This window comes from Pecten maximus, chromosome 6, assembly GCF_902652985.1.
Source record: "Pecten maximus chromosome 6, xPecMax1.1, whole genome shotgun sequence".
NCBI classification, from domain to species: Eukaryota; Metazoa; Mollusca; class Bivalvia; order Pectinida; family Pectinidae; genus Pecten; species Pecten maximus.
The window spans coordinates 9,829,628-9,852,112 of record NC_047020.1 but is presented as its reverse complement, the minus strand read 5'-3'; the positions used below and the strand labels follow the sequence as shown (position 1 = coordinate 9,852,112).

The 22,485-nt window shown below is 37.3% G+C and overlaps 1 protein-coding gene across 1 annotated transcript; it reads left to right on the top strand.

The window, feature by feature from the left end:
* Nucleotides 1–8,254: 8,254 nt before the first annotated feature.
* Nucleotides 8,255–21,463, top strand: LOC117328910 (transmembrane protein 272-like). The gene is made up of 4 exons (XM_033886522.1): nucleotides 8,255–8,505; nucleotides 15,048–15,228; nucleotides 18,229–18,288; nucleotides 20,965–21,463. Exons 1-4 carry the CDS (start codon nucleotides 8,275–8,277, stop codon nucleotides 21,402–21,404), a joined length of 912 nt encoding a protein of 303 aa, XP_033742413.1. The 5' UTR covers nucleotides 8,255–8,274; the 3' UTR covers nucleotides 21,405–21,463.
* Nucleotides 21,464–22,485: the final 1,022 nt, after the last annotated feature.

Genomic DNA, 22,485 nt, shown 5'->3' with positions numbered 1-22,485 from the left:
CCATTATTAGTTGCAGTTGATATTATAGTATAATGACTCTTGATTTTTCGATATAATTGGGAGATGGAATTTAGCTGATCTCCACACAAACTATACTTTAATTGCAATCCTATCGACAGTTTTAGGCCTACTGGATGTTATTTCCTCGTGATATTGATAAACATTGCATAATTAGATAAAAACATGACCATGTGCATCTTCCTGACATTATACAAGGAAAATATAATGAAAATATAACTTTTGTTATAACGTTTGCAAACATTAAATAATAAAGAACAGAATGTATTCTATCGAAATTTGCGACTGGTGAAACTCGTAAAGCAAAGAAATTCAATCGGAGATTACAGACGTGCAAACGAAATCGTAATTCTATACAAAATCGAAGACATGGGGTCACAGTATGAACAAGGAACAATGAGGCCTGGTGTTCCAAGCATCTTCTGCTCTTTCGATGACAGATGACAACCGCTATATCAATCTTTTTAAGTCAATGTTATTATAAGGGGGTAGGGTAAGCAAACAAACCAACAAACAAAAAACAGACAGACAAAAACAAACAAACAAACAAACAAATAACGAGACAATATTGATATGAAACTCCAAACAAATTAAACGAAGTCAGAATATAAACAAAAATATAGATTCACATTAATAGGTAAAGTAAAATATGACAAGATGTCCCGGAAGAGTAAGCGTCTTTGGCTTCATCGACTACATCAGCCATGCAAATTTTGGTCAAATCAGGGTTAAGTCGCAATCTGAAATGAAAAAATAGGGAAATAAGATATTTCCAAATGAGATACTGATGACGACCATGAAACTTTCCAATGATCTTCAACAACATGAATCTGTCACGGAAATCGGGTTAATGAGAACATTAACAGTTGAAATTAACAATTGGGAAATTTATGTGATCACACTTATTATACTCTCAAAATCCAATATAACATGTTCTAGTTTAACCCATTCTCTGGCTTATTCCTCAGCGGTTAATACAACATTACATAAAAGAATAACAACTATCTATACACAGTTGATAATGAACTAAATCATATGGCCCGTCTTCGTTATCTGTAACCTTTCTAAAGTTATTGACGTAAAGCCCATAATTTACATCAATTATAGAGAAAATTAACAGATAATCAAACAATACTTCCTCCTCATGATGATATATTAAGAGCAAATCCAGTAGAAATCCGCTGATATCCATTTGTGAGAATGTGCTGCGGCTGGTTTTACTCGCAACAACATTATTCTTATATTGATTTACTAACTAATTGCATATGGCATTGTCGCCAAGATAAAGACGTTTTGATGTATAACACGAAGCCAAATATGTAGTCATAATGTTGAAACGAAATAGACGATGTAGCTCTATAATCATTATCTTATTATGCTACCAGCTTGTTTGTCATAACTATCTTTGATATCAGGAATAATAAATGCCCTTGATCAGAAATGATATCACCGCCCTTAAAATCTACCTTATTGACACAAACAATGTGAAATGGAGCTGGTATTATCCCGGGGGTCACCATTTCTATATATCTTGGATACTATTATGTTGATGTGTATTCATGATCACTATATATGTGATCGTCGTGGTGTTAGATTCTTCAGCTACCAAACATACGACAAGCCTTAAGCCTCGTGTTTTACATTTGAACATCATCCTTCATGGGTTGAGATCCTCTGCCTCACTCCAAGGGTTGTCAAGTTGTTTAACGTATCCTGTTTACACTCACATGTATCTAATGCTGGCGTTACATCCATGCAAGATCATGTTGTCTGGCGTTATTGAATTGTCGACCTCATGCTATTAGGACGAGATTAGCAAATATCACACAGGTAAAAATTGTTGATATTTCTATTCTGGGGAAGTGAAATAGGTATATCTTTCCTAGCAACAGCGAGATGACCCCTTTTAAATAATTATATGTAGAGATAAGCTGCCATGCAAACTTTACTTATTCTACAACAATTGCGAAACAAGTCATGTAAATCTAATCACGCTTGTTGGCCAGGATGTAAGCGTGCGAGGGGTGTAAGTGTTGGAGCACACTTTTTACCGGTTTTTGAGTACCTGTTTCGTCTTTCCAGGATTCGTCAGTGATGCTAAAGGACCAAAATGTAGATACCGAATAGGCGACCGAAAAACAATAGGTCTATCAATGTCAAAATATGGATGGAGAGGTACGTTTAAAATAGAATGGAAATATACTTCATCTTATGTCCTATCCTTTAATTGTGTTCCGTAATTGAAAGGCTTGGTAATGTTTAAGTCATTAATACTGATTACATGTAGGTAATTAATAAGCTGCACTGTGTATAGTCAAAACGTAACACGTATATAACTATCAATTAGAGTATCATGCCAACCTCAATGTAATTCTATATTTGAAATATCGATATATATTCGTCTGTAAACATTCCCCACTGTAGCCGCGCTCAATGGTCTTTAAAACCGCTAAGCTTAACACCTAAAATAGGGCACGTTCTATTTATGCAGTGTATTGTATATTGGATGTGGAAAAGTAATCTTTCTAGGCGATAAAAGTTTAACAAGTCTTTTGTATTAAGTTAGCGTTATCTAAATATTGGCCTTATTTGCAGAATGTTGGGTTCTAGTGTGTGCAGTGTAGTGGTAGAAAATACGCAGTGATTCCGTAGGTTTAATCTGTCTCCTAACGTAGTTCTGTTACTTTGTTTTCATACAAATTGTTAGGGGAATGGGGTTACGGATATAGAACACAAACAATCTTAGTCATTTACGTGATTAAGCTTAATTTTTTTTTTTTTAAACCGATAGTAAAATATTAAACTGACATTTACATTGGTCTATTGACAGTATGAATGTTCTCCGTAATTTATTCAGTATGCGTCAATCAGACGACTGTTTGAAGACAAGATTATTGAAAAAAACGCAAATTGTCTTTCTGTGTAATTTATTTGTAATGTTGAGAGATGTTAAGACGGCTATACATTCAAATTAAACATTAATCAAATTACTGCACTTGATAAAAAGGGATGAAATAAGAACAAAACTAACAGTTACATTGTATCATTAATATAGAGACCAACCTACCAATTGTTTTCCCATAGACTTTAGTGTTCACGTTTTAGAGTATTTCATTCAAATTCTTGAATTCAATATGACAATAACGGTTTATAACAAAAGTTTAGGGTCCGATATAACACCTAATCAAAAAAAAAGCTGGGTCCTTCAGCTCAAATTTTCTCCAGGGTAGCCATTTTGAAAATGGGCGAATTTCTCAGTAAAAATTCTCCAAAAACTTAAATGTTTACCTGTTAATTATTATTACCTGATGTATTGGGAAAAAAATCAATCGAACTTACGAAATTAATATCGACATTTCTTATTGATAGTTACTTATCAGGCTACATATCTATTTTCTCGCTTCATAACATACTGGCCAATCAGTGGCTGCCAGACATTTTATCCTTGGCTCAACTTTCTATACACAGGGGCTGTTTCAAAAATCTATTTTTTTTTCAATTGGTTGGTTGTATCCCTATATATAATGGTGACATAAAAGTCAGGTGTTCCCGAAAGGTAAATGTCCTTTACGCTGTCGATTGCACCCGTCATGCAAATCTAGGTAAACTTGCAACAATATTGTAGAATGTGAGATTGTGTAACCAGCACATGTTTGCTATCTACTTTACTGAATATTTTGCCATTTCTTTAAATAAGCATTAACGCGCATTTTATCCAAAAGCATCACTATAACAACATGACGATACACTATGTGCTATAGCTAGCACCGTGATATCTCACTTGTATTTAATTAAGACCTAATTAGTTTCCTTGTCCTAATTCTTTATGAGTCCACTGTTTCCGTTTCCGGTGTATTGTGTAGCAAGTGTATTTATCACATACTTCACAGAGTTATCCCGCGGTTGCTAGGGGAAAATAAACTTCTAATACATGATATACCGGTTTATAGGATATTGAACTGCGTCCTTTACAACAGCGATGTAGTAACTGTATACCCATTACAATGTATTTCGTCCCCAGTACTGTATTATGTGCATGATTATCTTTTCTTTCTTTTTTCCCCTTTTAAATGCAGGCGTACCAGCCATAAGACATTTTAATTAAAACTGGGAAATAGATTTTTCTGTATCTCTGTTTTTGACAGAACTTGTTTACAAATCACCCCTAGGATAGGTAAACGGCACTTCGTTGAAAACAAGCGCTGATATCTTCCAGTTCACCTTATGTCAGAAAACCAATGCTTTTCTTTTGGCACCACAGGCGTGACATGTTACAGAAATGTGAAGAATTTAATTATCCGAACCATAGTGATATGTTAAAAGAATGATCAAAGCAACATAAACGGTTCAGTAATAGCTGAGTTTAGGGTATAGACTTGGTCTCATACAGATCATTTGCGTTGTGTAATGACGGACGACCTAATTCGCCAGTGTCGCGTTAGATTCCGGAAGATTTCGTGGCTGCTATGTAATTTTAACCGGAGTCTCGGGTATTATCGACAGGAGACTAGCCACAGTCATATATCTAACTAGATTAACCTTTGTCCATTATGTAGCCTGCCTTAAACTTAACCTTGTATATGGTACAAAAGAAGCTGGGAATTACAAGGTTGGTACAACTATATTTCAGACCTTGATGTAACTTAGTTAATGCAATTCAACATTTCATCCTTAAAATGATTTAAATAATGTTGATAGTATACTTCGGGTGATGAATAAAACTGTCTCATACGCTTGGTTTGTAAACTACCATTCGTCTGCGGTATTATGGAATCGATAGGTATACTATAGGAGACTTTGTCACAGACACGGCACGTTTCAGTATCTACAAAGGGTATGTACATATTATTAATACGCCTTACAATGTACACAGCAGGCTGACCACCAGCCCCCTTTTTTTAAAAGAATTGCTCAGCCAAATTCTAATCGTAGCTTATCGCCCCTACTTTGAAGTGTAATATTCAAACAGGCTAGGACGGCGCAGTACAGAGTAGAAAATGACCTCAAGCAACTTGAGACGAGAAAACAAAAAAACAAAGGTATCACGACCACATCAGTGAACATCTCCAAGTGATAATGATAATGTAGGATTTTCTACAGATACATACATCAATGTAATCGACTGTAATAAAATACGATGAACCATAGAGTCGTGATGATCCTGAGATCCAATTGGGCGTTGGTTTTATTTACTAACAGATGTAAAACAGAGACAATAATCCTTGGCAACGCTCGAGCACCAGATCAAACAGCCATTGTGCATCTCTTCATATCTGATCTACCGAACTATGATAGAGGACGATCCCGTCCATCAAGGAAGGGTCGCGAGAAAACTCTTCCTATATTAAGATGAAAGTTAGATCCGAAAGTATGTACCCGACTTACATCGACACCGACAGTTCAGTGTCCGAGAAGAATTGTAACGACAGTGCTTAGTACAGACTCTAACTCTAAGTCAACCAGTCAAATTGACGTAGTTACCATTCGATAGCGATGACGTTTGAACAAAAGGAGATGAGAATAATCTAAATAATTTAATATTTGAATTATAAGACAAAAAAAGTATTGACCTTGTTTAGGTTAATACAAGGAATTGTTATCCTGGGAAAGATGATATTCCCCGAGGTCATGAATTATAGCAAAGCTAAGCTGTAATAAGTGTGTAGGTGTGTATTCACAGAATCACAGTCTTGAAAGCTTGGTTTTAAGTTTATTGTTGACAACTTTTCGTCAATTATTAAAGAGTAATGCATGGTTACATCGAATTAATTGATGAATTAGATTTCGATAATTATTTCGCAATGATAATATTATATATCCTGGTTGTGGAATTAAACATGTAAATTATCTTTACACAAATTGTTCTTTTTAGTTATATGTACAGCTCATAAAGAAGTTCGCCCACAACATTTTAGATAAAAGGTGGATATAAAGGGAGGGACAGTAACTCCTTGTATAGGTATATAAATATCACCAGCCTCCAGAAGATAGAGGTCAGTAACTGAAGATATTGATTTTTTTTCTGATGGTCTTTCCAGAACTTATTAGCTCTATCCTAGAAGGTGTTGACGGATGCCAATACAATGTCATCTGATAGAGAGTCCCATGTTTGAATGATACGGTTACTGGAATATGTCTTGTCCAATAATGTAGGGACACGCTCTGTAGATGTTCGTTGTACCCTTTCAATATAAAGTTTGACCTTGACATATAACGGTGACCATATGACGAATGCATATTTCAGGTGTGATCGTATAAGAGCTTTATTGAGAGTGATTAAAAGGCCTGTCACACTACGACGTTCTCACCAGCGTTCGAGTAACGTATTGCGAAATGCAGAGGAACGTCGAGAACGTTGGAAACAAGTTATAAGAAAGTTAGACGAGCGTCGACAAACGTTTAGGAACGTTGAGGGACGCCGACGAACGCTGAGGGTGAAAAATACTTTTGGGTGTGCACAAAAATTCACGACGTTCTACCAACACGCTACTTACGCGTTAGAGGAACGCTACACGAAAGTTGGCGGGCGTTACTCGAACGTAACTCGAACGTCAGGACGTTCCCTGGACGCTAGGCGGACGACGGTCCATCAGGATCGAGTGTCCAGCGCGTGGCTAGCGCTTGGGTAACGCCTGTGTAACGTCCGTCGAACGTCTATCCAGCGTGTCGCCAACGTTTCCCAGCGTTCACTGAGCGTTATTAACGCTCATGTAACGCTCTTTTAACGTATGTCAGCGTTCTGAATTTTTCCAACGTCAGTGTAACGTCCATGTAACGTCCTTGTAACGCGCCTGCAACCTACTGGTAGCGTTCAGGAGCGTTTGACAGGCACTTGCCATATACAAGGGGCTTGCAGAGGCCACGCCAGCCCTGTTGGAACTTTCACAGAGTCAAAAGCCCTCAGAAGAATGACAGCAACCCAACCCAAACGCTATCAAAGCGCTGAGAACGCAATGGAACGCTAGATTTTGCTGCTATTTTCTACCACAAATGTCACCTGACGCTGAGTGAACGTTGTCTGAGCGTTACCCAAGCGTTACAAGAACGTTATAACAACGTTGACCTAGAAACTCAATTTGAAGAACGTCGACGTTCCCCGACGTTTCTCCAATTTTTCAAAACGCAACCAAACGTCCAACAAAACGCTATAGTGTGACAGGGCCTTTAGATTGGTGGAGGTACGGAATATTATCTGATAGGCTTTATTTGTTGCTTCCTGAACATGTTTTGAATATTTCAGGCCGTCATCGATATAAACTCCCAAATTTAGTTCTTTCCTAGTTTTGGTTATTGTTGATATTTGACATTTATGATGTGTGATGTATTCTATTGTTTTTGACTAGGTCCTATTTCAAGATAATAAACTTTTCTAATATCAATTCCATAAGCCAGAGATCAGCCTATTCCCAAATTTCTTGTAGTTGTTACCTGTCTTCTGGAGTTAAGGTAACCGTGAATATTATTGAAGCTGAAGTACGTGTTTACATGTTTATCATTTGATATTGATGCTGTTGTACGTATGTTGATGTCCATTACTTTATATTGAAGCTGTAATACGTGTGTTGATGTTTATTATATTATTTTGAAGCTGAAGTACCAGTTTAAGAGTTTATTATTTGATATTGAAGCTGAAGTACGTGTTTGATGTTTATTATTTGATATTGTAGCTGTAGTCCGTGTGTGGATGATTGTCATTTGATTTTGAAGCTGAAGTACATGTGCAAGTGTTTATTATTTGATATTGAAACTGAAGTACGTATGTAGGTGTTTATTTTTTGAAATTGATGCTGTAGTACGTATGTAGGTATTTATTATTTGATATTTAAGTTGCAGTACATGTGTTGGTGTTTATTATTTGAAATTGAAGCTGTAGTGCGTATGTAGATGTGTGGTGTGTAGGTGGATACGTACTTCAGAAATTTGTATATTTATTTTCTTGATCCTGTCGCCAGTAGTAACAGGTCAAAATAGGTTTGATGAATTGCCATTTTAAAACGGTATATGAAATTCTAGAAATAGTTCTTCTGAATTGGACGCTTAATCACTGGTGATGACTTGAGGGAAGTCTCATCATATCGCGTAATGTCGTCATTTCTCGATTGGATCATGCAACAGATGTTGTCATGGTTATTATAACAGGAGTGTACATACGCGGCATTGTCGCCCCCAGACAATGGTTAGGTTTGATTCCGTGTAATCCTGACATTCATGTTTACAGGTCCACTGGTGGCCGGGCGCTGGTTCAACTATCTCAAAATGTCTATGTTAGTCCGGAAGGGGACGATGGTAAGGAAGACCAGAGGTTCAGTGAAAAGGGGCTCGGGACGAAGGATGCATTCCTCTAGCTCAACGGGCATATCAACCGGAAGTACAAAATCTACCGGAAGTTATGGTAGTTATAAGGGATCATCAAAACCAGTGGCTGCTATAAAAGCGGAAAATGCCTGCCAAAGTTCACCGTCAAGAAGCCTTGCAAGCACTGTTGTTGTAAGTTCTATTTAATGTTCATATATGCCTACAAATTGCTAGCATTAGACAGAGCTATTATTCACAACTTAATGGTTTTGTTTAACATTAATAACAATTACCATACTATTGTCAAAATTGCTCACAGTTATATAGGCCTTTATGGGTTAGGATACAGCTTATTTTAATAAAACTATTAAGAAACCACCTATATAGAATGAACCAAGGTTGACCTGCCGATGTGAAGTATTTACACTTTACAATGGTTTATGTAGTGTAGCCTTCGTTTTAATTACCTACTAATCTTACTAAACTAGCATCTTCACAAGGTAGCGTCGTATTCCACCAGAAGTTTGCTTTTTTAACTTAGATATAGTGCTGCGAAAATATATGTAATATACGTCAAGTATAGCTTTCAGAAATTTGTTATGTCTCTAGTGCGATTTTGTGAGGTTACACTTTACAGTCGTTGATGATCTACATGTATATGGATTGTCAGCTGTCTATGAACACTTTAATTTGGATATTAATCCTTGTGAGTACCAAATGATAAATTACTGGTCACCTTTTCCAGGTTTTGATTGGCTATTTTTGTCATCAATTTCACTGTTTCTTTAGGATAAACCAATCAAACAGTCAAATAACGATCTACACATCGTTATAAAGTTACCTTGTTCTAAATCGATATTGTGGAGGTAAAATGTGTACATTTGTCATTATACATCACGAAACACGAGTCATGTCTATCACATAGTGTTAAATGTATCCGCCAATTAAAGTAGTACATGTATACAAACAAAAGGACAGAGAATGCCTATTTAATTTCCTTGTTTAGACGCAGTATTGCTAGAATCAAATACTCATTAGTCTTAAATCTGTCTTAGATATTGAATAAATTGATTTTACTGTTTTTGATACTTATAATAATATTTTGTTCAGGTTTTAAAAACAAAACATACAAACAAACAATTGTCTGTAAAGATATATCAGATGATTATTTAGACACACAGACGGGCCTCTTGTTCTTATTTTTTCCGAGCTCATCTCAAGACATATCAAATAATTCAAGATACATTTTCAAGAGCATACACGAATGTGTTATAGTTTTAAAATACCATGATTTTCATAAAGCCTCATGTTTGCTCCAAAAAAAGTGTAGTGTTTTAATGTTAAGATGTATATCAGATTTATAGATGTACATTACGTCACTGATCGCTAGGGTTTATCACCAGAAAGGAAGTCCAGCAGAATACCGCATAGCATACCTTTGCCTTGTCGAACTTGACTACTGGTCTGTAGTAAAGGACCCCTGTGTAATATACTTGAGCAGGTACAGAGGAGTTTATCGCGGTTCACATATGGAAACCTGCTGTCATGCGTGGGAAGTTTGGCCAAAATGTGGAGAGACTCTGGTTTAACACTCACAGAACGACGTCACATGTAACGCCTGATCTTGCTCTATAAAGCGGTCAATTCCAGCCTTACTTTAGCCTTACCTTCCCGTGAATACTGACACCAGTAGCCGGAAAAAAAACATAAAATTCGCCTGCATGATATTAATTACTATCATTACAACAATTCAATGTGTTTAAAGATGTGCAGTTGATAGTTTGAACAACCCTATAATCTCCAAAGCAATAACATTACGATTCTCATTCCTCATCCAAAGTAATACATGCCCTGTAGGGTCAAGTCATGTCCTGTAGGGTCAAATCATGTCCTGTAGGGTCAAATCATGTCCTGTAGGGTCAATACGTGTCATGTAGGGTCAAGTCATGTCCTGTAGGGTCAAATCATGTCCTGTATGGTCAAGTCATGTCCTGTAGGGTCAAATCATGTCCTGTAGGGTCAAGTCATGTCCTGTAGGGTCAACTCATGTCCTGTAGGGTCAAATCCTGTCCTGTAGGGTCAAATCATGTCCTGTAGGGTGAATGCATGTCCTGTTGGGTCAATACATGTCCTGTAGGGTCAATACATGTCCTGTTAGGTCAATGCATGTCCTGTTGGGTCAATACGTGTCATGTAGGGTCAAGTCATGTCCTGTAGGGTCAAATCATGTCCTGTAGGGTCGATGCATGTCCTGTTGGGTCAATACATGTCCTGTAGGGTCAATACATGGCATGTAGGGTCAATACATGTCCTGTAGGGTCAAGTCATGTCCTGTAGGGTCAAATCATGTCCTGTAGGGTCAATGCATGTCCTGTTGGGTCAATACATGTCCTGTAGGGTCAATACATGGCATGTAGGGTCAATGCAGGTCCTGAAGGGTCAATACATGTCCTGTAGGGTCAATACATGGCCTGTAGGGTCAATGCATGTCCTGTGGGGTCAATATATGTCCCGTAGGGTAAATACATGTCATGAAGGGTCAATACATGTCCTGTAGGCTCAACACATGTCCTGTATGGTCAATATATGTCCCGTAGGGTCAATACATGTCCTGTATGGTCAATAAATGTCCTGTAGGTTCAATACATGTATGGTCAATAAATGTCCTGTAGGTTCAATACATGTACGGTCAATACATGTCCTCTAGGATTAATGCATGTCCTTTAGGACAAATACATGTTTTCTGGGGTCAATACATGTCCTGCAGGACCAATACATGTCCTGTGGGGTCAAAATATGTCCTGTGTAACCAATACATGTCCTGTGTAACCAATACATGTCCTGTGGGGTCAATACATGTCCTCTAGGGTCAAAATATGTCCTGTGTAACCAATACATGTCCTGTGGGGTCAATATCTGTCCTGTGTAACCAATACATGTCCTGTGGGGTCAATATATGTCTCGTGTAACCAATACATGTCCTGTGGGGTCAAAATATGTCCTGTGTAACCAATACATGTCCTGTGGGGTCAATATCTGTCCTGTGTAACCAATACATGTCCTGTGGGGTCAATACATGTCCTGTGGGGTCAAAATATGTCCTGTGTAACCAATACATGTCCTGTGGGGTCAATATATGTCCTGTGTAACCAATACATGTCTTGTGGGGTCAATATCTGTCCTGTGTAACCAATACATGTCCTGTGGGGTCAATATCTGTCCTGTGTAACCAATATATGTCCTGTGTAACCAATACATGTCCTGTGAGGTCAATATATGTCCCGTGTAACCAATACATGTCCTGTGGGGTCAATATATGTCCTGTGTAACCAATATCTGTCCCGTGTTACCAATATATGTCCTGTGTAACCAATACATGTCCTGTGTAACCAATATATGTCCTGTGTAACCAATATCTGTCCTGTGTAACCAATATATGTCCTGTGTAACCAATACATGTCCTGTGTAACCAATATCTGTCCTGTGTAACCAATATCTGCCCTGTGTAACCAATACATGTCCTGTGTAACCAATACATGTCCTGTGGGGTCAATATATGTCCCGTGTAACCAATATATGTCCTGTGTAACCAATATCTGTCCTGTGAAACCAATACATGTCCTGTGTAACCAATACATGTCCTGTGGGGTCAATATATGTCCCGTGTAACCAATACATGTCCTGTGTAACCAATATCTGTCCTGTGTAACCAATATATGTCCTGTGTAACCAATACATGTCCTGTGTAACCAATATCTGCCCTGTGTAACCAATATCTGCCCTGTGTAACCAATACATGTCCTGTGGGGTCAATATATGTCCCGTGTAACCAATACATGTCCTGTGTAACCAATACATGTCCTGTGTAACCAATATATGTCCTGTGTAACAAATACATGTCCCACAGGATCAAGATATGTAAAATAGGACCCTGCGACGTGTTTCTATAAACTTGAGGTATCAAGTGAAACAAGATATTTTATCTAACGACAAATTATCAAAGTCTCCCGAGAAAAGTGAAAAAATGTTCGTGTTTTTGCGTCTTTAGATCGAGAGAGCTTAAAGCGTGCTGCTCAATCCATCTTTTGTTATTGAGAATCTAAACAAAACTGACCTGAAACGCATACAAACGATATACATATGCGTATGTCTATCAACTTTTCAGTATGATTCGTGCACTATAAAATTGTACTGACATCTCATAATGCATTTCTCTATAGAGGGTACTTATATATATATTATTTAAAACTCTGAATTGCCAGATAGTCGCGTTGTGGAGGTATAGAAAATATCATACTTTGTATTTGGAGTTCATGAAAGATTGATAAATTAATTTATGTTTCATCAGCACCAACAAATTTGTTTAAGTGTACACACAAAATGATGTTTATCCAAAACACATACAGAACGCCACGTCTAAAAGAGCGTGTGTGTTTAGTTCAGTCAACATACTGACATGGCTCCTTCATATATTCCATTGAATAACTGTTTAGTCATGTGCAGCGTAAGTGTATAGGATCAGTACAGGAATGGTAAATAGCACATAATTATTAATTAGTAGGTAATTATGTTCTAAAATGATATCGGGATGGCTGTTACCGTTCATTTACAGACACGTCACCAACATATTGACACTCGTCACATTAAACTCTGTTTACAATCTCGCATTTGTTTTGACCAATTAGAAAATCTTGTTTCGTAAGATTTGGTCTCCATTTTGAAAAATAATAATTGATATGATTTCGATTAGATCCAATCATTTAATGTTTTATTGCAATGGGTGTGATGTGTCGGGGAAATCATTTGAAAACAAAACTGAAATAGACACTCGCGCGCTCACGTGATATGATACCAGATTTTAACTCGATAGCCCGGAATGGAAGTAGTAATTTCTTTTATGGTTGTGAAACAACACTAGTCAGAGGATACCAATGGGGAAGCTATCAAATGTAAGCGCGGTACTGTTATAGCAACGACTGAAATTAACCATGATATGTCCACCCTAACTTACCATAAATGACCAAGAGATGTGGCTATATTGACTTTTTGTGGAAAGAAGCATGATTTTCACTTCACTTAAATAACACTTCACATAATGATATTCTGTACTAATCAAAATATCTAAAAAAAAAAAACAATAATATAAAATAAATCGAGTTCGCTGTAATTTGAGTTCGATTTAAAGATCCGTGAGGTTATATATCAATTGTGGACGTTCAGTCATATCACACAGCACAATTTGTCGATATCCAATTAACCTTTTGACGCTCGGAAGCACCCGATGAGTTTCGAAATGTTCTCCGCTGAGTCAGTAATGAGGTATTGCATTGATTTCAATTTGTGAAATGTTACGAAAACATTACAGCTTAGACTAGAAATGCGTTGATAAAAACAGCCATTACATGACAGGAAGTTAGATCCGTGTAGTGTTTATCTAGGCCACGTACTAAATGTAATTACAGGATTGTAAACAATGCTGTAATACCGGAGAGTCAATGCCATACCGACACGTCAGGGTGGCCTGAGATCTGTGACATTGAGTTGTTTTTATCCAGTTGATGGGGTGTGTTGGTCATAGGTTTATATATAAAATGTTGGTTATGGAAGTAAATGTTAAGTGTGTAACAGTTCACGAATACCGAGTCCAATACCACGTATACGCTGAATTATTCGCAGAGTTTACTAAGCTGAGGTAGGGGGAGATGTACATATAAAGGCATATATACATATCTCCCTTCTTCAGCTTAGTAAACTCTGACTGTGAATAATTCAGCGTTATATACGCAGTGAAAAAAGGCTCAGCGACTAAATATGCGCGGGAATTGGTAACATATAATCCATGACGTCGTCTCTTTGTAACGAGAACCGGAACTAGACGGCGCCATTGTGAAAGGACTGATCAGGGCAATTTTAGCGTTTTCTCATGTTATCTGATTATCTCTGAACAAAAAACAAACCTTAAGTTAGTATTTTGTCAAAAACTAAACTGAATATTGCGGAAATGTGTGCATATCTAACTTCTCCCCGGGATAGGCTAACAACAAATGGCTGAAACGTAGAGCTCCTAGAACAATTGACTACGTCACTACTAAATTTTTGTTAATACACGCTGGTTTACAGATATTATTCTATATAGCGCTAAACGCAATACAAGCACAACCCCTGTATCACATGCCAATCATTTCAGGTCAAGTGTTGTATAGAGTTCTCAAAGTGAGAAATACTGAAATATATAGAATTGCAACCTGGCATTAATGTTCCAGCCAAATGATCTATACAGTCTAAACAGAAATACTAAGGTAAATGTAGGTTGTTCAATCGGTTTCCATTTCATATGAGATTTGAAAAATACAATGTTAATTGAGTTTTCATTTTATGGGTTGATTGATAAAATCCGCCCCCCCCCCCCCCCCCCTTTTTTTTTTTTTTAGTTTCCAAAAAAGTGTTACATAATATCTCGTACGGGTTAAAAATAAATTTTACGATGCTTTTTATCATACAACCTAGAAAACTCATTTGAGATGATTTAAAGAAGGAAGGCAGCCTTTTGTGACACCATTTTGATATCATCCTTAGTATAACGTTACAATTTATTTGTGACAGGCACAGACAATGGAATACACTCTATGGTATGGGGGCCTATATATAAATATCATGCAAATATTTCATGGACGAATTTACTGGATAGTAGGCAGATAATGTGGTAAATGTAAATCCTCAAAATGTATTTGCAGTCTTTTGACGATCAGCGAGAACTGTGCAACACAACAATAGACTGGTCATCTAGAGGCAAATCAGTGGACACGGAACAGGGCAATTATGGTGCTATTTTTATCCAGATACAAGAAGCTAATACAGAAGCCACTGGTACATGTGATTTTATCTGTCGAAGTGGCAGACTTATTTGTCATACAGGTGAGACAATTTTACTTATCACGTCTTCGATTTTGAAGTCGAAATGTATTACCGATTGTGTACCCCAGAGGTGAGATGAATGTGCCAATTCTAGAATACATTGTACTTCTTCAGATTAGAATATACTGATGTTGAAAATAAAAATACACTCGTTGAAAAATATTTTCTTCTGTTCTAAAGTCACAATTGCTACGTCAAAGATTTGTGACATCACATTAATTTATAAAGACATTTTTGGAGATTGATTGATTTTCCGTGGTCATTGGGTCCATTTCCATCTCGGGACTCCATCTCGGAACTCCATCTGGAATTTCTTTTTAAATTGAAGCATTGATAATAATATTTGTTTAGATTTAAAGGGGAAAATGCTAACTGTATGAATCCGCGTATCGGATTTTTTTGCAAAAGTTTGCAAACACTTTTTTTTCATATAGGAATTGAATGGATGCTTTTTATTTCAAATATCCGGTGGTGCGCGTTAGCTGACTTTGGAAGATACGTAGATAGCTACTGCTATCCATAGCCGCCATGAAAATGAAAAAAAAATCCATTTAATTCATATATTTACATTAGGGTGATTTGAATAAAAAGAACAGCGTAAGTCTTACGATTTTATCTTTTAATAAATATATAAATTATAAGATGCTAAATTAATAATGGAACAGTCGGTGATCCCGCCAATGCACCGTTGTTTACGGTGTCCTTCCGCTCCGCAATTTCTGTTTTCTGTTTTTGTTTTGATTTTTATTTAATACTAAAACACATAAAATGACATAAAATACAATAACTCGTGTTCAACTAGAACTATTTTATGTGAATAAAATATCTAACTGTTTTTAATGTTTGGAAAATCCCCATGTGAAACGACGTTTTCATACTGTTTTTATGATTTTGTTTCTCCTATATACATTGCTATCATTAGCGTTCCTATCGGTGACATTGTGTTAATGTGTAGATGTCAACTGTCTTCTCATACAAAATGTATCACATATAACGATAGCATTGCGCGAGAGTATTTATATTTCATTTTATAATAACAAATAGAGGATATCTAACAGTGTCTTCAGTAATACCAAATATGTTTCCCTCCTATAGATATAGGATATCTAACAGTGTATTCAGTAGATAGAGGATATCTAACAGTGTCTTCAGTAGATAGAGGATATATAACAGTGTCTTCAGTAGATAGAGGATATCTAACAGTGTCTTCAGTAGATAGAGGATATCTAACAGTGTCTTCAGTAGATAGAGGATATCTAACAGTGTCTTCAGTAGATAGAGGATATCTAACGGTGTCTCCAGTAGATAGAGGATATATAACGGTGTCTCCAGTAGATAGAGGATATCTAACAATGTCTTCAGTAGATAGAGGATATCTAACAGTGTCTTCAGTAGACAGAGGATATATAACAGTGTCTTCAGTAGATAGAGGATATCTAACAGTGTCTTCAGTAGATAGAGGATATCTAACAGTGTATTCAGTAGATAGAGGATATCTAACAATGTCTTCAGTAGATAGAGGATATCTAACAGTGTCTTCAGTAGATATAGGATATATAACAGTGTCTTCAGTAGATAGCGGATATCTAAGTGTCTTCAGTAGATAGAGGATATCTAACAGTGTCTTTTGTAGATAGCGAATATCTAACAGTGTCTTCAGTAGATAGCGGATATCTAACAGTGTCTTCAGTAGATAGAGGATATCTAACAGTGTCTTCAGTAGATAGAGGATATCTAACAGTGTCTTCAGTAGATAGAGGATATCTAACAGTGTCTTCAGAAGATAGAGGATGTCTTCAGTAGATGCTGTTAGATGTTTTGTTAATTACATTTATTAGGAAAATATACCGAGGTAGCTCAATCTCTTCCAGAATTCATTCTGTTCCCCTGTCAACGGCTCACAATTGTACGCCAAATCGTTACATTATACATGTATTCTTTATTGCATTATGACGTCATGTAACATGACGGAGAGCTATATACAAATCTTGATTTCCCCATTATCGTTTGTAAGCAGAGTTCTGATTGGTCAAATGAGAAAAAGCGATTTTTTTCATAAGCAAAAATATCACTTTTATAGAATGAATACTTTCCGATTTTTCACTGTAAATAAAATATGATAAATGTGTACATTAGATACTTTCTGATCCAATTTAACTTTATAAAAACCATATATAAAATGATGACCGTAAACATCAGTTTGGAAGTGTAAATTCATCGTAACGCCACACCCTATAAGCTGACGAAGTGTATCGTAACGTCACACCCTATGGGTTTATGAAGAGCATCATAACGTCACACTCTTTGGGTTGACGAAGTGTATCGTAACGTCACACTTAATAGGTTGACGAAGTGTATCATAACGTCACACTCTGTGAACTGACGAAGTGTATCATAACTTTACACTCTATAATATGACGAATTTTGTCGTAACGTTACACTGTATGATCTGAGGAAGTGTATCCTAACGATGAACTCTATGTGTTGACGAAGTGTATCATGACGTCACACTCTATGTGTTGACGAAGTGTATCATGACGTCACACTCTATGTGTTGACGAAGTGTATCGCATCGTCACACTCTATGTGTTGACGAAGTGTATCATGACGTCACACTCTATGTGTTGACGAAGTGTATCATGACGTCACACTCTATGTGTTGACGAAGTGTATCATGACGTCACACTCTATGTGTTGACGAAGTGTATCGCATCGTCACACTCTATGTGTTGACGAAGTGTATCATGACGTCACACTCTATATGTTGACGAAGTGTATCGCATCGTCACACTCTATTGGCTGACGGAGAAATCCGCTACAGTTAAAAGAACAGATAGCACATCACTGATCGGTGTTGCAAAGTTCTTTCTGTTATTTTTTTTTCTTTTTTTTTTCTCTTTGAAGGTTTCAAAGTTCATCTTTGTATCTTGTATCCAGAACAATTGATTCTTCACTCAATTCTTCGGATTAATTCTCTCTTTTTTTATTTTGCATTTGAAGCCTTCATAACCGTGCTTGTTGGGATATCCACTGCGCTACCAATCACCATGTTATCCGTCGGTAAGTACAGGAGGATAGAGCTGGAGGTAAAAAAGCTATTAATATGTAGTTTTGATTGTGTATACATGTACATTGCATCATCAAGCATTGATCTGACGAATTCTATCTCAGATTAGACGGGCAGTGAAACTCTGTACTCGGGATATTGAAATGGGTTCCAAACGTCAATAGTAGGGATAAAAGCATCGTTAATAAAATCAGTTACATCAGTGTGAAAAATAGCCAGTGTTAACTTAGGTGTACTTCAACAGTTTTTGTCATAATACACGAAGATTCATTAGAATTTACGCATAAACTAAATTGATTTTTTTCCTTTACATTTCCCATCACTTCAATTACCCGAATTGATCGATGCCCATTTTTGAAGATACTATCAACCAACAAAGTATAAGAATCACGTGTTATCTGTGGTGACCGTGTAGTCGAAGAGAGATAACTGGATCAGACACTTTAACAATATTTTATTAAACATCCATTCAAGTATACAACATTTGTTGGGGTATACTGTATGAACTCGTACAGAAGACATTCTCTATTGGAAACGTTTATACAAGGACATATTATAACTACTACTTTAAATCTTTGTTCAACATAGTGTGCCTGTGCGCTTTACGTTCTTTTTGGTGTCTGTCCGGTCAAGGAATTATAACTCAAGTCAGCTTTTCAGTTCCAGCTTGCGTTTGGTCTTCTGTTGATATTGGACAACAATCAGTTTCTCACACCTCCATTCTCTAGCATCGAAAATCTACTCCTGATATTGTCTCTCTCCCCTAGAGCACAGACCTACACTCCCGATGATAACCTTCTCTCTCTCCAAGAGTACAGACCTACACTCCCGATGATAACCCCTCTCTCTCTCTCCCAGATTACAGACATACATTCCCAATGATAACCCTTCTCTCTCTCCCAGAGTACAGACCTACATTCGCGATTATAACCCTTCTCTCTCTCCCAGAGTACAGACCTACACTCCCGATGGTAACCCTTCTCTCTCTCCTAGAGTACAGACCTACACTCCCGATGATAACCCTTCTCTCTCTCCCAGAGTACAGACCTACATTCCCGATGATAACCCTTCTCTCTCTCCCAGAGTACAGACCTACATTCCCGATGATAACCCTTCTGTCTCTCCCAGAGTACAGACCTACACTCCCGATGATAACCCTTCTCTCTCTCCCAGAGTACAGACCTACACTCCCGATGATAACCCTTCTCTCTCTCCCAGAGTACAGACCTACATTCCCGATGATAACCCTTCTCTCTCTCCCAGAGTACAGACCTACATTCCCGATGATAACCCTTCTCTCTCTCCCAGAGTACAGACATACATTCCCGATGATAACCCTTCTGTCTCTCCCAGAGTACAGATATACATTCCCGATGATAACCCTTCTCTCTCTCCCAGAGTACAGACCTACACTCCCGATGATAAACCTTCTCTCTCCCCCAGAGTACAGACCTACATTCCCGATGATAATCCTTCTCTCTTTCCCAGAGTACAGACCTACATTCCCGATGATAACCCTTCTCTCTCTCCCAGAGTACAGACCTACAGTCCCGATGATAACCCTTCTCTCTCTCCCAGAGTACAGACCTACATTCCCGATGATAACCCTTCTGTCTCTCCCAGAGTACAGACCTACACTCCCGATGATAACCCTTCTGTCTCTCCCAGAGTACAGACCTACACTCCCGATGATAACCCTTCTGTCTCTCCCAGAGTACAGACCTACACTCCCGATGATAACCCTTCTGTCTCTCCCAGAGTACAGTCCTACACTCCCGATGATAACCCTTCTGTCTCTCCCAGAGTACAGACCTACACTCCCGATGATAACCCTTCTGTCTCTCGCTTCTGTCTCCTTCTATCAGACTGTCTTCTAGTTTTACTAAAGTTAGGATTTACTTAAAAAGCAAATTATCTGACTGATGTGTCTACTACATGATATGGTTGGACTTATTTTCCTGAGATGGACACCTATTAGGTGGTCCATTGTCCACTACTCTGTCCAGAGTTTTCCAGGCTAAGCCAAACCCTCAATTATACGTAATGATACCAATGTCCCTTCTTCCATTCAGCTTCCTGCCTTTCTTTTAAATCATACATTATCCTACAATAGCACCCTGTTCTTAACAGTCTGTCTTCCATTCTATCTCTTTTATCTGACATCAATCCATTTATTCCTTTCTTTAAATATCCCTGATTATATAACATATTGTCCTCACATTTTCCCATTCCTTACTGTCATAAAAGCATCGCATCCTGACGAAACAAGAAACGTACAAACGTAACGAAGCATGCATTAATGTGTAATGAAATACATTTAAACATGTCTTATGTGCATATCATTGCCTCAGAACATTGCAGAAATTAAAGACAGTGATTGAATTACATAATGTATTGCAAACTTATAACACTAGTAATCAATTGAGACGAACATATATCCTTTTGTAAATGTTGCACGGTATTGGTATGCAATAACGATAATATACATGTCAAGGATAATAGAAAACTGATAAAGCTGTTTTCAATTAATATGCCTTGCTAACCCAGCAGCTTAAGATGATTAAAATTAAGTAATTTCTAATGATTTTGATACTATACAATTGTTTTTCCATAATATTTCTGTTGTGTGTATTGGTACTATTGTTTAGTGTCACGTGCCTTTTGAACAGGTGTGAAATACCTCAACGAATGTCCACGACAGCGGAAGATCCCTGTGTATCTTTTGGTCGGTGGCTGTTTCGGCATGGTTAAAATCATTGGAACAGTGTGGCATAACATCCAAAGCAAACGTTATGAAGAACTCGATTCGTTTTACGATGCGCACGAAGGCGACGGCGCATTTGCGTCACGGACGTTCAGGATGATGGATATACTGCTCACGACATTTCTGTTCGCTTGGCTTGTGGCGGGGACGTTCTGGGTGTTTGACATTTGGGAGCCACACTATCATCAGTTACTTCACGAACCCAGTAACTGGTGTGATCGGACTGTGTATATCTTTGCTGCATACCAAATCATTGCTTCGTATGCCTTCATATGTGTCCTTATTATAATCGCCGCCGTACTCGCGCTGTGCTTTAATTGTAAACATATCTGCCATCAAAGATAATACTGTTGCTTTGTAAAGAGAATTTTGTTTTTCTATTTATTAAAATTTTGATAACCTTTTATCTCTATTTGTGAATTATTTCTGTGAGGAAAGTTTAAATAAAGTGTTGGCGGATTGCCCGTTGATTGATATATCGTATTTATAACCAATACCCTGACACCAAATCAAACATTTTAAGACATTCTGCGACATTCACGGAAGGAAATGAAATTATTTTTAGTTTCCAGGTCTTATATCGAGTGTTACAAATAAAATAAAGTTAAATATGGGAAATATAGAACGTGAACTGAGATGAAATGCATGTATTAAATATTGAAAGCAATTTAAAAACGAAACATGGATCGTATTACTTCTTCAACATTTGTATTCAAATAAAGCAATTATACCATGACAAAACAAATAGGAAAAGGTGGTTTATTATGATCAGGAATACCTGAGTACAATGTGCCTTTCGTGGCTACTAACAATACTAAGCTGCAAAAACTACAATTGTGAATTTCACATCATTTCTTAGCAACTCATAATTTTATAAGGTTGGTCTTTCAAGCAATCTATGTTCACGAGAAGGGAGACAATCACACATCTTTTATAGGAGTACGGGAGTAAAAACCGCTCGTTAGATTATGAAACTCTCATCGATATCCTATTCATTCTTTTTTTCGATTAATAAAATAGAAAATTTACTAATCTAAAATGGATATACATGTATAGTGGGTTTGTTAACTGAAAGCATACCTTTCATTAAATATTACATGAACAAAACTAAAGCTGTTTACATAGGTCACTAAATACAATGGCTCAAGTAACTTCATTATGATGCGATTGATTAATAGAATGCTCATGGAGACGGAGAACATTATATCAACAGGAAGAACCGACAAAGTGGGTGATAACTAGTGGAGCTTGTCTAAATCCTGACCGTAACATTCGAGTTCACGTATTATTATATTCCATGTGTTTATCTTTATTATATAGTGTATTTAAATGGCTATCGATGCTGACACCGTAACATATTCTTATTCGTGAAGATCGTGTGCATGGTAGGATCAACACAGAAATGTTTATCATGTCTGTAAATCGG

What these genes read in the sequence shown, in the direction of transcription:
- LOC117328910 (XM_033886522.1), top strand. Translation starts at nt 8,275, where the DNA reads ATGTCTATGTTAGTCCGGAAGGGGACGATGGTAAGGAAGACCAGAGGT. An exon ending in GCCTTGCAAGCACTGTTGTT is followed by an intron (nt 8,506 to 15,047) that starts GTAAGTTCTATT and finishes ATGTATTTGCAG; the next exon opens with TCTTTTGACGATCAGCGAGA. An exon ending in CAGACTTATTTGTCATACAG is followed by an intron (nt 15,229 to 18,228) that starts GTGAGACAATTT and finishes TTGCATTTGAAG; the next exon opens with CCTTCATAACCGTGCTTGTT.